General features: G+C 42.1%; 1 protein-coding gene across 1 annotated transcript; it reads left to right on the top strand.

The window, feature by feature from the left end:
- On the top strand, window positions 1–14,047 carry MEIOC (meiosis specific with coiled-coil domain). The gene is made up of 7 exons (XM_026864747.1): window positions 1–120; window positions 1,335–1,492; window positions 1,611–1,715; window positions 3,200–5,045; window positions 6,642–6,776; window positions 10,173–10,353; window positions 13,688–14,047. The coding sequence occupies exons 1-7, from the start codon at window positions 79–81 to the stop codon at window positions 13,909–13,911; spliced, it is 2,691 nt and encodes an 896-aa protein (XP_026720548.1). The 5' UTR covers window positions 1–78; the 3' UTR covers window positions 13,912–14,047.
- Window positions 14,048–14,749: the final 702 nt, after the last annotated feature.

Genomic DNA, 14,749 nt, shown 5'->3' with positions numbered 1-14,749 from the left:
GTTGCATTCAGAGGTGGCAGTCGCTGCTGGAGTAGCGCGGAAGCTGGCGGGAGGCTGACAGACATATTCAGTAGCGTAATGACAGGCTCTGGCTCACTGTATGGTTGCTACAAGTCACAGGTTCCGTTGATTTTAAATTAATTTTTTATATCTGTAAGACTTTGGGTTGCTTGTAAACAAAATGATCAAAAAATATTTCTAATACAGTTGCTTATAGTTGTGAACATAAATCACCATGTTTTATTTATTCATAATAAATCTCCATCGTATTAATGTTCATCAGAAGGGACAGGGGCTTTTTTTAATACGGTCACAGGTGAAGCAATATGTGGTGCTTTGTAAAATTTCATTGTGTTCTTTGTTCTTCTGTTAGCATAAACAATTGTAGACAAAGCAAGGAGCAAATGACTGTTTTTAGGAAAACTGGGAAGTCTTTAAGAAGGAGAAGCTTGGGTATTTCTATGGCATACCACAGACAGAGTCCAAACATCACATACAGCAGCCTGAGGAGCAGGGGGTTCTTAGTCTGACCAGTAGAAACTGCCATGTCAGTTTAGTACATCAGGTATCTCTTTTCATTTTTGCCTTTCATAGCCATAAACTGTCACTGAGGCAAAAGACTCGAATGAAAGCTCATTCCCAATACCTCCAAAAACAGACCCATTACTTGCTGTATCTAAGACCTGTATGGCTTTGTTCTTCCATGTCCTTCAGTCCAGCAACTGGGCATCTTTTTTTGCTTACAGAAGTATTTTACAGACATGGAGGCGTGGAGACACCTGTCCATAGTTAGGCAGAAAGCCTTACTGGGAATAAAACCTGGATTTCTGTGTCGCTTTCTGTAGCTGCTGGACCACTTTGCTCCATAAAGGAGCACATCATGTATCTTTAACATTCAACCTTGTGAAAACACCATTTTTTCATTTACTAAGAGCTGAGAAAGCATATCGTGTTTAAACCAAACAAGCAGTGGCCCCTTTTCACTTAAACTGGGTAGAAGGCCTTTCATTTGGAAAATAATTAGTTGTCAGTTAGCTTAAATAACCTGTAATGACTAGGAGGAAGGGAATGTCTCCTGACTCCTGTCAGTGATCATCTGTTACAAACTAGTGCAGATGTTTTAGGCTAACTTGGCCTGAAACTTTTACTCCTGTGCACTGAGCAGTAGTCGCCAGCAGAAGTTACCAGTAGCATTGTGTCAAAAGTATGTGGCTCGCTTCTTGTGATCTGGTTACTCTTGAGAGGGAACTCAGTTACAACCATGTAGAATGTTGAAATGACAATTTCATGTGTTGAATATTAAAATCACTGCTTTTATTGTACATAAAATGCAGAATGAAGAAAATTTAGAGCTACCTCAGACCTACAGTTCTGCCCTTTCAACATCAGACTACTCTGCACCTCTGGACCCTTCCCTGCTGTATACACCATGGTCTACGCATGGAGATGATACTAAGCAGCCTGCTGCTTCTCAGATTAATGTGAAATCCAGGTAGTCATCTTTGACAAAGAATGTGTGTGTTGATGGAGTAGACGGATTATATTTTTTTGCTTAACAGAATATTTTGAATGAAGTAATTATTTTAACTAATAATGCAATCTGTTTTCAGGATTCAGCCTGAACAGAATGATTATGGCAGTGAAACAGATTTATATGGACTGGTGTCTAACATCTTGGAAGAACAAGATAAGTCGCAGCCATATTGTGCTGAGGGGTGAGTGTGTTGCCATGCAGGCACTGCTGGCATTCTCTTCCTCTGACAAAGACTTCCCTCACCCATCTCAGTGTCTGTGTTCTGTTAGTCATCTTCCTTTGCATCTGCTGCTGGCAAGTCCTCGTGCTCTTTATGTTTTCCCTCTCTTCCCCCTACTCTTCTAATATTTCACTTGTGATACCTGAAAGCTTTTCTCTAGGTACTCAAATTACATGGTAGCTTCTGGCTTTCTGGTATTTGCAAAACTTTTTAATTGGCACTTTTAAAATTAGTCCTTAACAAGCATTGTGGAAATTCAGTATTCAAAGAAATCTTCTTTAATATATGCCTTGGCCTGGGTTTTTTTTTAGATCAAGATTGAATTCAGACTGTAGGTTTCTTTCTTAATTAATTTCAATTCACAGAAAGAATATACAAAACATGAAATCATACTCTCTCACACTTTCCTGAACTGGCAGGAGAGAATAAATCCATGCAAAATGAATATTTCTTGATGTGAGTGCCACCTAAGCAATATTTACATGTCTAAATGTCAGATTTATTATGCTTCTATTCTAGCACCGGAAGAAACTGTTAGATAATCATAATAACTTGTAACAGAAGGACCCCTGAGAGACCTTGAGCGTTCACTGTCTTTTGCTTCAATCTAAGTATTCTAGGTCTGAGGGATGAGACAGGAAACCCAGTTCCCAAGGTTCCCAAGCCAGGCACCACTCTTCCTTTCTGTCTTTCCAAACAATTCCACAGATTTCTGGATGTGTGCTGAGTTCTGTGCCTGAAGTGAGGGAAGACTTTAGAGAGAGTTTTGATCAGTAGAGAGTTTATTAATTCCTTTGCTTCAGACAGTGAAGGTTGGATTTCTGTTTTCAGTACTGCCAAACTTGGCAGTGACTGTAATGACTTTCAGGCACAATTCCATTGTTTACTTAGTCTGTTTACAGTTTTCCTTGACAGTCGGTGACCGATTGTCCTGTTTAATTCATGGTAATTAGTGGAAGGAAAGGAAGTGTGCTGAGATGCTTTTTCTTGCTGTACCTGCAGGAAGCAGTGTAAAACACGGACGATTCTGAAGCAATAAGCAGGATGATAGAGAAGCATTTTGTCTGGAGTGCTAGGACGTGGCTTTGAAAGGTTGTGGGTAGTTTTGGCAGTATGGTTATCTTAACTTGTTACTTGCCCAGGAGTATTTTGGTGGTGGTGGCTAGTAAATCTCTTGACAGAATCGACTGACCGTAACTTGGTATGTGCATATCGCTTGCAGCTTGTAGCTCTTAAGGTATATGGGTGGGTTTAGACAAGACAGAATCAGTTTTCTCATCTACTTAAGGAGAGGCAGCAGTGGGTAGAAGTTGGACTAAGACATCTTTGAATCAATTCAGAGAAATGATTAAGGAAGAAGGGGGTTCTTAAACCTTTTTCTGCATTTGGGAATGGAAGAGGAGCACCAAGAGAAGAATCTAACCATGTATTTCTTGTTTTTCAAGGAGCTGCCCTTCCAACTTGAAGTCAGTATGGCCCATGAATGCAGCCAGAATCATAGACCACCTTGACCTGTTGCCAGAAACTAAAAGACCAGTTGTTGGAGCTGTATCACAACAGGGTTATTATAGCAGTGAATCTGTATGTGCTGCTGAAAAACAGTACTTGCAAAGTGGTAATTTTGCATCACAGCAAAAAGTAGATGAATGTTATTGTGGGTTTACTGGCATAGACCTTGAAGAGCAGTACTTATACCCTTCTAGGAATGATCATGGCAACTGTTACAACATTCAGACTAATGAGAATATTAAGACAACACCTGTATATCAGAACTATCCATACATAAAAAACACCTTTACACCCCAAGTTGGGCACTCAGAAGTATTCAAAGACTGGGGAGCTGATGCTTATTCTTACAGAAGGGAGAAGGTGTGTCTCAAAGGAGCAGACACACAGTGGCACCAGAAGCGGGCAGAAACGTTTCTTCCGCAGTTTCACAGATATAATGAAACCCCAGATTATAGTAGATACACGGAACATTCTCATGCTACTAAAGCAAAGCCTAACAAGAGTACCAGCCTCCAAGAAAATAAGTTAGTAAATGGAACCACTGAGGCACCACCTCTGGATGCAGAACCCTATATTAAATCATTTCAAGTTAAATCAGGAGCTCAGAAGAAAATAGAAGATAGAATTTCAGATCAGCAAAACTTTACATTTCCCAAGGCTGTAGGATTTCTATCAGAAAAACAATTTGCAAGTGAAGCTTCATTCTGCACTGATTTGGGGCAAAAATTTGAATATGGACTAAAATCTTCTTGTCCAGGGAATAGTGACTGTGCAAATGGTATAGAAAAGCAGCAGTTTTCCAAGTCTGATTTTCAGAATTCTGAATTCTGTAAATCACTTCCACTGTTACCAAACACAACAAACCCTTCAGCAGGTGCTAATGTGAGGCCAGCTTGGATGAACGTTCAAACTAAAGCCACTGCTTCTGTCCCATTTCAGAATCCAAGTCCTTTGTTGAAACTGAATAATCATTTACCTGCTTTTCCAAAAAGTTCTAGTCATTCTAATGATTTTTTTCAGTTACCATCTTCAAATTTCCCTTTAAATAGCAATTTATTTCACAAGTACTGTCAAGATAATCCTTCATTTTATTCAAGTCTTGATTTTGGTTATAACACTGCAGAACGAGCTCGGAGTGCTGCTTACATGGAAGCACTACTTAGGAGTGGAGATGAAAATTTCATTGAGTATTTAAGTGAAAAGAAATTAAAGCAGCCAAACAGATTCTATGACAATTATTCAGCTCAGCAGTTTGGGATCACTGAAAATATGAACAAACACCATTTCCACTTGAAGCCACAGATGGAGCATTATGATCTGGAAGGACAAATACATGCAGAGGAGTTGTTACAGAACATGTACCAAGATCTAATGGAGTCTCAGGGTCAGTTTAATCTCAGGCAGGGAAACAGAGACAGTAACACCATCAATCCTGTGACCCGCCTGCAGGCTCCAAGCTTTTCCAACAGTTGCATGATGGGCGACTTCAGACACAATAAACAGCTGTGTTCAAGTTCATTCCCCTTGAGATCAGGCCGCCTTGTTGGCCATTCCATTGTCCCCCAGATGGAGTCTCACAACCTTTTCTCCCACGATGATTTGAAACGCTTCTACCCTTATTTTAATGATAAGATATATGGTGACAGTGCTTTTTCTAGTTTTATACCAGCATATGGATTTCAGAAGCGAGTTAAAACCCGTAGTGGGCCTGCCAGCGAACTTCATGTTAGGCTAGAAGAATGTTATGAACAGTGGAGAGCTTTGGAGAAAGAAAGAAAGAAGGTAAAAAAAAAAAAACCAAACAAAAAGCCATATCACTGATTTGGTGTAGATCTCATCCTACTCAGGCGAGGTAGTTATGAGTTGAAATGCTTAATGGGACTTCAAAGTTAAAAGAGTTTGCTTCCCTGTGTATTTGGACTGAAAACAAGTTTTGAAGGTTTGTAGCCTGTTCGGGAGCATAATTTATGTTGTATTGAATGTTGCACTTAAAGCAGGAATTCAGTGACTTTTGCAGTCTCTCTGTTGGGGTTGGGGAAGGTGTTGTATGACTGACAGAACGATGTTACTTTTTTTTTTTTAACAATAAATGCAATGCCTTTGGAAACTTTGAAAGCAAATCCATTAAATCCATTAATTATATGTTGAATTGGGACTAAACTTTAATCCTTTCAAGAATTAATTAAAATTCTTAGGTCCTATGCTTTTAGTTCTTAAATGAGCTCTTCTAGCTCCTGTTTCCCTGAAGTTTTAAACTGAGGATGAAGGGACTCTTCCCCCCCCTCCCCGAAACAGAGGCCGAGGAAAGTCTAATATTAAAACACTGACAGATTCATGTAGTTCTGCATAAAGCCCTACTCAAAGCATTTGCCCTTTTTGGTCATCAGTAGAGGTGCTTCATGCTACCCTTGTTGAATGTAAAAACTGTTAATTTTACCGGTTTAGCTGGTATTGAAATTCACAAAACGATCTGGAGCTGTGACTTCCTGAGAGGGAAGCTTGGCCTAATGTTACCGGGGAATCGTGGGGCCGGGCCGTTTGGCTGACAGCTTCTCCCTGGAAGCGCCACCGAAAGAAACTGAACTGTGAGGGGATTAACGCGGGTTTTTTGCCAAAGTGCTTCCAGATGAAAGGCGGTTGTTGCTTTGAATCACGGGATTAGGGGGAGAATGAGCTTGGTTTGAGGAGGGGAGGCTGGTGTCGAGGCTTCACGGAAAAATGCAAAAGGGAGAGCTGACACATGCAGGGGGGGATGGGGTGGTGGTGGAGAAAATTAGGCTGCAGCTTTATGTGGACAACCACAAAACAATCTAAGAAATGCAATTTAAAAACAGATTTAGCTACCTATATATTGTTACAGGTGTTCCAGACATAACAATGGGATGAGTGGGATTGAAACTTGAAATCTTGAAGTCAGGTTTCAAAGTAATTTTCTGATGGCAAAATAAAATTTTATTTTACCAGAAACAAAAAATTCTTTCTCTAGTTTGACAAAATTTAGGTTAATTGATAATTTAAATTTTATGGGTGAGGTCCAAATCAGTTTGCTCATTTTTTTTTCTTGCGTTGTAATTCTGACGCCTCTATTTTATTTACAGGCAAAATTGGCACAGGCTGTAGTCAGAGTGTGTGAAGACATAGCACTTCTGAAACACATTATGTTGGCATAATTCAGTTGAACTGCTTTGAGTAAAGGAGTTGTTTTGTCTTACCAAACGGTTAAATCCTAAATGCCTGAATCTTCATTATCTGCTCTAAAAAAAAAAAAGCAAAATCCTAAGGGAAAGGAATTGTATATCTGATATTTTTCTTGCCTCTGTAATAAAGCATACTTTGCAGCTTACATTCTTACTGAGTTATTCTTCTGTTTTCCTGCAGACCGAATCAGCTCTTGCTAAGAATTTCCAAGGGAAAAAGGTTTCCAGTGCTAACAACACTCCAATTCCAAGGCTGACCTCAAACCCATCAAGAGTTGATCGCTTAATTGTGGATCAGCTACGTGAACAAGCCAGAGTGAGTTGTAGGACTAAAAAAAATAAATCTATTGAATTTATGACACAGAACATAGAGTATAGGGTAAGATATGTTTAAGATGATCAGAGGAACTTTTACCAAAATAGCTTTGTTCTTAAATGTTGTGCAAGGAATAGTATTTCAGCAGTCCCTGCTAGAATTTCTACTGCTCCAGGTTCACTGCTGCTGTTACTAGGGAGCCCGCTGAGTGCTGAGGCTCACGTTTACATCCCTACGTGCCAGGAGGAATGTGGTTTCTAGTACGTGTGTGAGATGCCAGAATCCAGTCATCTAGCAGAACTGCTTGCATAGCTCTAAGATGTGCCTGCATTTTGAGCTGTCTTGAGCAGCTCAGCAGAGAAGTGTTCACTGTAGACACTGCATTAGAGGAGGTGTTTGTGGAGGAAAAAAAGCAAGTTTGTTTAATGTTTGTAAGACTTTGAAACATGTGTTATTTGATGCAACTTCAGCCTGAATTTCTACGTTATTAGTTTGCTGCTTAAACCAAACAGCCATAACCTGTAGGATGTGACTGGTGTCTTTTGAGCTGCCTGTGGCTCAGTGGCCAAACGATGGTGCCGATGTGCAGTATCGTGCTGCTTTGTGAGGCGGCAGCCTGCAGAACTCTGCAGGGGAGACTAGAGGGAGGAGGCGAGCACAGGCAGAGCTGAGCTGAGCCGCCAGTGGAATCGCGAGGGTCTGATCTGGCTCTTCGGAGGCTGAAGGGCCCGCGCCAGGCTGCTCCTGCTGCAGGAGGAGAAGTGTGGGCCGAAAGTGCCGAGCCGAAGCCTGCCCCTGCCGGGGGGGTGTGGGACTAAAGGCAGCAGCTGTGAGAAATGCTGGTTCTTGGAGCAGCCGGTGCTGCTGAGCTCTGCTGCTCCCCGGGCAGTGCGGGGAGAAGCGGTCTTTCCTACCGGTCTCGCCCAGGTGAAATAAGCCGTGGAGCCACGTCTGCTTAGTGCCTGCTGAAATCCGTTTTGTGCAACTGCCTGGTTTTGTTCATACAGCTGAGTAAAGAGTGTAGTGAAAGACGTGTTGATGGGCTTACTGTGCACATTTAAAACTACTGTTCTGTGAACCCCAGAATAATAGTCTTGGGGAGTTTCCACTTTCAAAAGGCTTGCCTGTCCTTGTCCTAGTACTTTAAAACTGCATCTAAAAAAGGACTTAATCCTTTTAGCCATTTGAGCTAAACTTTAGGGTACAGAACCTCAGACACTTGCTAGGTAGTCATGGAAAAGTAGTTTTAAGGATGCTCAAAAGCACAGTGGGGCTGTTGGATCTGGATTCTAACATCAAAAAGCTTAGTGACAACCAAAGAGAGACACTGGTGCAAAGGTTCAAGTGGAAGTTGAACTGGATGAGTCTGGGAGTAACTCTTCTTAGTGTGGAGCATCTAGTTAAATCCTCTTGGTGTTCACACACTAGTTTTCTTGTTTGAGACTTCAACTTGCAGTTGCTTTCAGTTCCAGAACAAAGCATAGCTGATGGAGAGGTTGACAGTAGCTTCCTTCACTATGTCATCAGTAGATATTAAAGCACTTAATAGTCAAAGAACAAACTTCAAACCAGGATCTCCTCCCCGCAGATTGTATCTTGTCTGCCTTGTGTCTGGGGAGATACAAGGTGCACAGCTCTGTGGGAGCTGGAGCATGCTGCAGTCACCCCACTGTGGGGCACGCTGGGCCTGGACGCTCAGCTTGTCCTGTTGAAGCTCTTCTGGACTGACGGTGATTTCTGCCAGAGCGAGCAAACAGTCACTTGTTTCCAGTAGTGAGGGTATCTATGGGCAGAAGAAAGCATTAGAGTTCCTGCCCCAAATACAGTGTTTTATGAAGAACAGTTATCAAACCTGTGCCTGAAATGTCAGCTCTTCCCCCTGGGGTGTCCTTACTTCTGGACTGCAGGGCCCACGGCTCTGCGGGCTGTTTGGCTGGGACCCTGCGCTCCAGACTTGGCCTCAGCTGATGGTTCCTGCTTATCCCAGTGAAGGATCCGAACTACTTAACAAGCCCTGTGACAGTCAAAAGGCATCAGTTGTGCATTTCAAGAGAAGGGCAGGTTTAGGTAATGCCTCTGAGTCATGAGTGGAAGGAGATATCTTTTGGGAGTACAGGATGAGCTCCTGAGGGATGGGAAAGCGAGCATTGGACCCATCCATGGTTCCTGGTGGGCTGCTGGGCAGCCCAGCTTTGCTGACTTTCGTGGATTTTGCTTTTAGACACCTGGCACTTCTCCCAGGCTCAGTGTAAGGAACATAAGCATTTAACTAACTGTCAGCTGGGGATCCCACTGGATGAGGTTGTGGTACCTGAAAACCAGGTCTTCAGAACGTAAGTCCTTTTGTGGATGTGGACATACTACTAAGACTGGGAAGTACAACTGTCAGGTTCATCTACTTTTTTTCACTTGCTTATGTGATCCTACTACAGCACTCCTTAAAATCTAGCTTTATCTTTAGAAACAATTGTAGTGATTTTCAAACAGCTTTATCTATTTTAGTTTCCTATCCTAGTGATTGATTCCTCAGTTGTTTGTGTGAAGTTCTTCCTTCACTTTTTTTAAACTCTCAGCTTCCTTACTTACCTTTCCTTTTGGGGCCACTCCTGTTTAACATCTTTATTGATGTTAAGGCGAGGGGATCGAGTGCCCCCTCAGTCAGTTTGCAGATGACACCCAGTTGGGTGGGAGTGTTGATCTGCTCGAGGGCAGGGAGGCTGCAGAGAGACCTGGACAGGCTGGAGCCATGGGCTGAGCCCAGCTGGGGGAGTTTCACTGAGGGCAAATGCCGGGGGCTGCCCTTGGGCCACAACAACCCCCAGCAGCGCTACAGGCTTGGGGAGGAGTGGCTGGAGAGCTGCCAGTCAGAGAGGGACCTGGAGGGGTGATTGACAGCCGGCTGAGCGTGAACCAGCAGTATGCCCAGGTGGCCAAGAAGGCCCGTTGCTTTGTGCTGGCACAGCACATGGAGATCATCTGGGTGAAAACTGGCTGGTCTTTGTGGGATTGGTTTTCACCCAGGTAAGTACAGCAGTGCTGATGGAAGGGAGGACCAGTCATCTTGATTCAGAGGAATGCACGTTGTCATGGAACCCCCTCCTGTTACCTGGTTGTCTCAAAGTTGTGTACATCTCTTATTAACTAGTAATCTGCGTGGCCTGATACTTGGGTATTTTAGCTTTGCTGTTGTGCTGTGCACACCCAGGTATTCTAGAGCTTCAGCTTTGGAGAAGAAGAAATCCTAGGTAAGAATTTAAAACTACTTCAACTATAGCTTATGAACTGTTCTTAAAAGAAAATGATTATCATTAACCTGCTCTTCCTAATCTAGTAAATTTTCATGTAAGTCTAGATGAATATAGTTTGAACTCCTGTAACATGTAAAATGTCCATTAGGTTGTGACTTTACTTGGAAAAATGGAGCGTCTTCGCAGTTCTCCCCTTCATGCTAACATTTCTACTGCTCTTGATAAACACCTGGAGGTAATTCGTGTAGTGCAGTCACGTAGAAAAGATGAAATTGTAAATGCTTCAAATCGACAGAGGCAAGGAGCTCCCAGATGCCAAGATGACAGAGGTATAACTTATGCTCACTTATTTTTATAAGGTAGCTGAAAAATTCTACATATATAAAAGTCTATATAAAAAATGTGAGGGGTTTTGTATTAAAGTTTTCATTCAGTTTTCAGTGTCTAGAGCTTTGGGAAAGGCGTATGTATGGGTTTTAGATGATGGTTTTGAGAGGATACTAAAACTGGCTTTTAGAGATAAATGGTTTAAATTAATTTGGAGTGCATTTATTCAGTTAATAAACTAGCAAGTAATGAAAAGGTAGTGGGTTTTTTGGGGGATTGGAGATGATATTAAGATATTGCCTCTTTATTCTTGCTGTCCCTCATATTCCCCTTCCCATCACCTCTCTAGCTCGCTCTCTATTTCGGTGTAGAACTTTCTTGGTATCTCCATGCTGAATGTGCAAAGAGAGCAAGATGGCCTTGCGTTACGAATGGATTTCTTCTTCAAGCATGTTCTGTCATAGAGCGACATAAAATACAAGTCGTATTTTGGATGGATACACAGAAATATATTGGTCAATGTTTTTATTCTTAATAGTATCCAACAAAATATTCAGCTTAATCTTTCACTAGTGCACGGGCAGACTGGCAGGTTCCTTTCTCGGAGATGTGAGTCAAAATAAACTCCTGCAGCCTAGGATGCTCTGACCTACTGCTTTGTGCTGGAAGCTTTCTTACATCTCTGAGAGCCCTCTGCTCACTTCCTGCCTTTCCTTCCAGAACTCAATTAGGTGGATTATTTTACTTCTTGAGGGTGTCCAACCATGCAGTTCTGTTCTTCCCAAGGTTACTGCAACAGATACACTATAGCAATTTGTCTTTTCACCTGTTCACCATAATTCTTGTTTCTCTTTACCTTGATTGAAGATTCTGTGACTTGTTAAGATAAAGGGGGGTTTTGGGGTGTTGAAGCCTGTGAAAATAATTGGTGGTGGCTTTACTTGGTGCTACCTCTTAACCAGTGAGCGCTTTGGAACTCAGTCCTCTGGGAAAGAGCTGCCAGACCTCGAGATCTGCTCCCTGGTCCAGCTGCCTTGAGAACAGAAAGAAGAGGACTTTGTGCAGTGGGATCCACCTAGAAGGGTTGTGCTTTCCTTGCCTACCTCATCCTCCATACTGGCTGTCTGCAGGCTGTGTTAGCCTGCTGTGGCAACGGGGGAGGATTTGCCAAACAGTAGACTATTGAATGTAGTAATTGTATGTGCTTCATGACTGAGAAAGCCTTGAGGCAGATGCCTGAAGCTGTGCATCTCCTCTCTTCGGCAGAGCTTTCTTGATATTAATAGTTTAGTTTTGTTTGAAAAGAGGTCTTCCCTGGCCCAACCCTGTTTACACAGCACCTTTTTATTCCATCTGATCTGATATTAAGTATCTGTCTTACCAGGCAGGACCTGTCTCTTGTGTCCTCTATTCCAGAAACTTTGATTTAAACAAAATTCAAATGTAAGCCATGGTTGCCTTTTCTCTCAGCTCCCCCCACTTTAGTTGTAACACAGATTTACTTCAGTGGGAAGCAGATGGACCTGAGCTGCCTCATACTGGTTGTATTCATGCACAAAGTGGGTCTGAAAAATTTTGCTGTTACATACTGAAGTTGTGGGACTGTACGAGGTATCTGGTGGTTGTTGTAAATATTTTTGACCATTTAATGAAGTTCTGGAAGAAATCACAAATGATCAGAAAAATGATTTATGGAGTGCTGTCTGTCACCCATAACAACCATCAAGCCTTTCAGAGCTGTCTGACCATACCTCTGCTTTGAGATTGCCCTAGATTTAGTTTTCAAGATCTTTCAGAAGGATGTAGATGTTACAGATCATCTTCTGAGGGGAGAAAAGACCTTTTTAATATCTCTAACTCTCAGGCACTGCATTCAGCCAAAGACTTTTCCTTATTATTGTGGGATTTTCCCATCTTCCCTGGGTAGTGACCCAAATGCCAACCATATCTTACAGCTTTGAGACTAACACTTACGTGAGTGTCACTTGTTTCCCAGCTTCTTCTCAGAACTCCAGGTGACACCGTTCCTGTGGTCTCTTCTTGATTCCACAGAGCTTGGTGTGGAAATTGGAAATTTGAAAATACAAGATCTAATAATCACATCTTCCCACTCTGTATTCTGTCCTTTATTTCTCTGGAGTTCTCCTTCCAAACACTACCTTCTAAAATTCTTTGGGTGGCTGACACTTGTGTTGGACAAGTAGATTTTCATGGTGATTCTTCAGTTACCCAAATAGTTTCTTGTACCACTCCTCCTAGCTGCTTTAGCAGTGGTAGTGGTAGAGGAATCAGTGGTCACTCTGTGCAGAAGGAGGGATGTCTCGGAATGGGTTTCACAGAAGTCAGCCTGGGGAGTGAGAACCAGGCAAGCTGGTGGAGGGGATGAGGTTAGGCCTTTAAATTCTGCCCTTTTCTGAGGCACCCCCAGACCCACCAGGAGGGCGTGCTTTCACCTGGAACAGCGACTCCAAGGATATTGTTTGAATGTAGGTGCCAGCTTTTTGCAATAAAATTAAACTGCAGTTGTGCTTTACTGAGCACAGGCCCTTGGAAGAGCAGACTTTGACTTAGTCTTCCGGTGCTTCCAGACCCCACGGAAGCATTTGACCAGGGAGGCAAGTGCGTATGTGCTCTCAGTGCAGCCCAGTGTACAGCCCCGTGGGAACCTGCCCCAGAAGAACGTGGAAGTTCTGGCTGAAAGCTCCAGGGCCTAGGAGAGGGGATTGAATTTGTTTCTCCACACACAGTCTGGAGTTAAATCTATGCATTCAGTTGTTGCTGTTGAATAAATAGGCCACAGCACCACCTTACCCTTTACAATAAAGCGGTGGGGTTTGACCCGTTTGCAGAACATGACCTGTATGCTTTCATCAAATGCCATAAACAATCTATTCCTTCACCTGTTTTACTAACTTCTTATGCAAGATTGTCAAAGGATCCACTTTGTGGATGTTCAGGGGTTGCTGTGAACATTCAGTAATGAGCTCGCACAGGAAGGGGCGAGATGCCTGTAGTATGTGTGTGTATGTGGAATTCTTTCAAACCCAGAGGTGAGCGTAAGGCTTTAGATGCTCCTGGAAACAGGTGACAGCTCAGTAGGAGCTTCAACAAAATAAGTACCTGAACTCCACATACCTGCCTCTTTGTACGAGGGCCTAAAAATCACTACTTAGATTCAGCTTTTCCAACCTTACAAAGAGACACAAGACGCAAAATCAGGCACTAAAAAGGATCTAAAAAGTTTTCCTGGTTTTAGCATTGCCAGGGTGAATTAATCCCCAACTGTGCTTGCTGATGCCCTGTAATTAAGATTAAAATGCCATTTCTTCCCTGCAGATGTGTTTGCTCTTGCTTTGGCAATTAAAGAGATGAGCGTAACAACACGTAAAGCACGTACAACTCTCTGGTGCGCTCTCCAGATGACCTTACCAAAGTGGCTAGCTGGAAATTTGGATCCAGAGAAAGCTTGTCAGGAGACGGTGCAGCCTGAAGAAAAAGTGTGTGAAAATACAAACAGCTGCAGCCTCCTAAACCCGAGGGCTGAAGTGAGCAAGTACTAATGAATACCAGTTGCACACAGAAATACACTCCACTGTGTGCATGTGTGAGAGGTGATACACTAATTCTTTTAAATTATTTGTCAAGTTTGAACTACTAATATTCTTATTTAAAGCTGTATTTCGACAAGAAGTTGAATTTGCTTTAAGGGCTCTCGGGTTTTTCTTAAACTGTTAACATGACAGACAGCACTAGAATATTGTAAAGCCAAACTGGTGAATGCTAATTACTTAGTCTGATTATTTTTTAACAGCCAAGATGTTATTTAACTTCTGCAGGTGAACCCTGGTGTACAACTCCTCTGATAATTTCTTTTAGATTTGCTTTTAAGTTTTAAAATAATGATTCTTGAAGACTGTAGTTTAATGGAGTGTCCAGCCAGTATCAGATAAGATTGTGATTGTGATGTAAAAATACTTTCTTATGGAACTAAAACCTGGAAACAGGAAGAAAAAATACTAAGAATACCCAATATTCATGTAAAATTAAATATTTGAAATGTAAGTATTTATTAATTTGAGATTTTAAAATGTAAGTTTGTGAAAGGAGATTGCACCAGGTTCTACTAAATTACTGGTATGACAAAATTGCTGCTGTGAAACCATGCAACTTAGTAAATGTGTTCAAATCATTTGTGCATGCTCTTGGGGGGGAAAAAAAAAAGGAAAGAACCTTTGTTTTAAAGTATTTAAACATAATGAAAATATGAACCACGCACAGGATTGTGCAGCAGCTGAAATAATGAGCATTGGTTTTCACACCTTAACTTTAAAATTGGAAGAGGTATCACAGAGTTCTGCAATTTAGGTTACTCTTTCACTAGTTTGGGTTGAGATTTGG

Source organism: Athene cunicularia (genome assembly GCF_003259725.1).
Source record: "Athene cunicularia isolate RWA chromosome 27 unlocalized genomic scaffold, athCun1 chr27_part1, whole genome shotgun sequence".
NCBI classification, from domain to species: Eukaryota; Metazoa; Chordata; class Aves; order Strigiformes; family Strigidae; genus Athene; species Athene cunicularia.
This window is presented reverse-complemented; position numbering and strand designations above follow the sequence as displayed.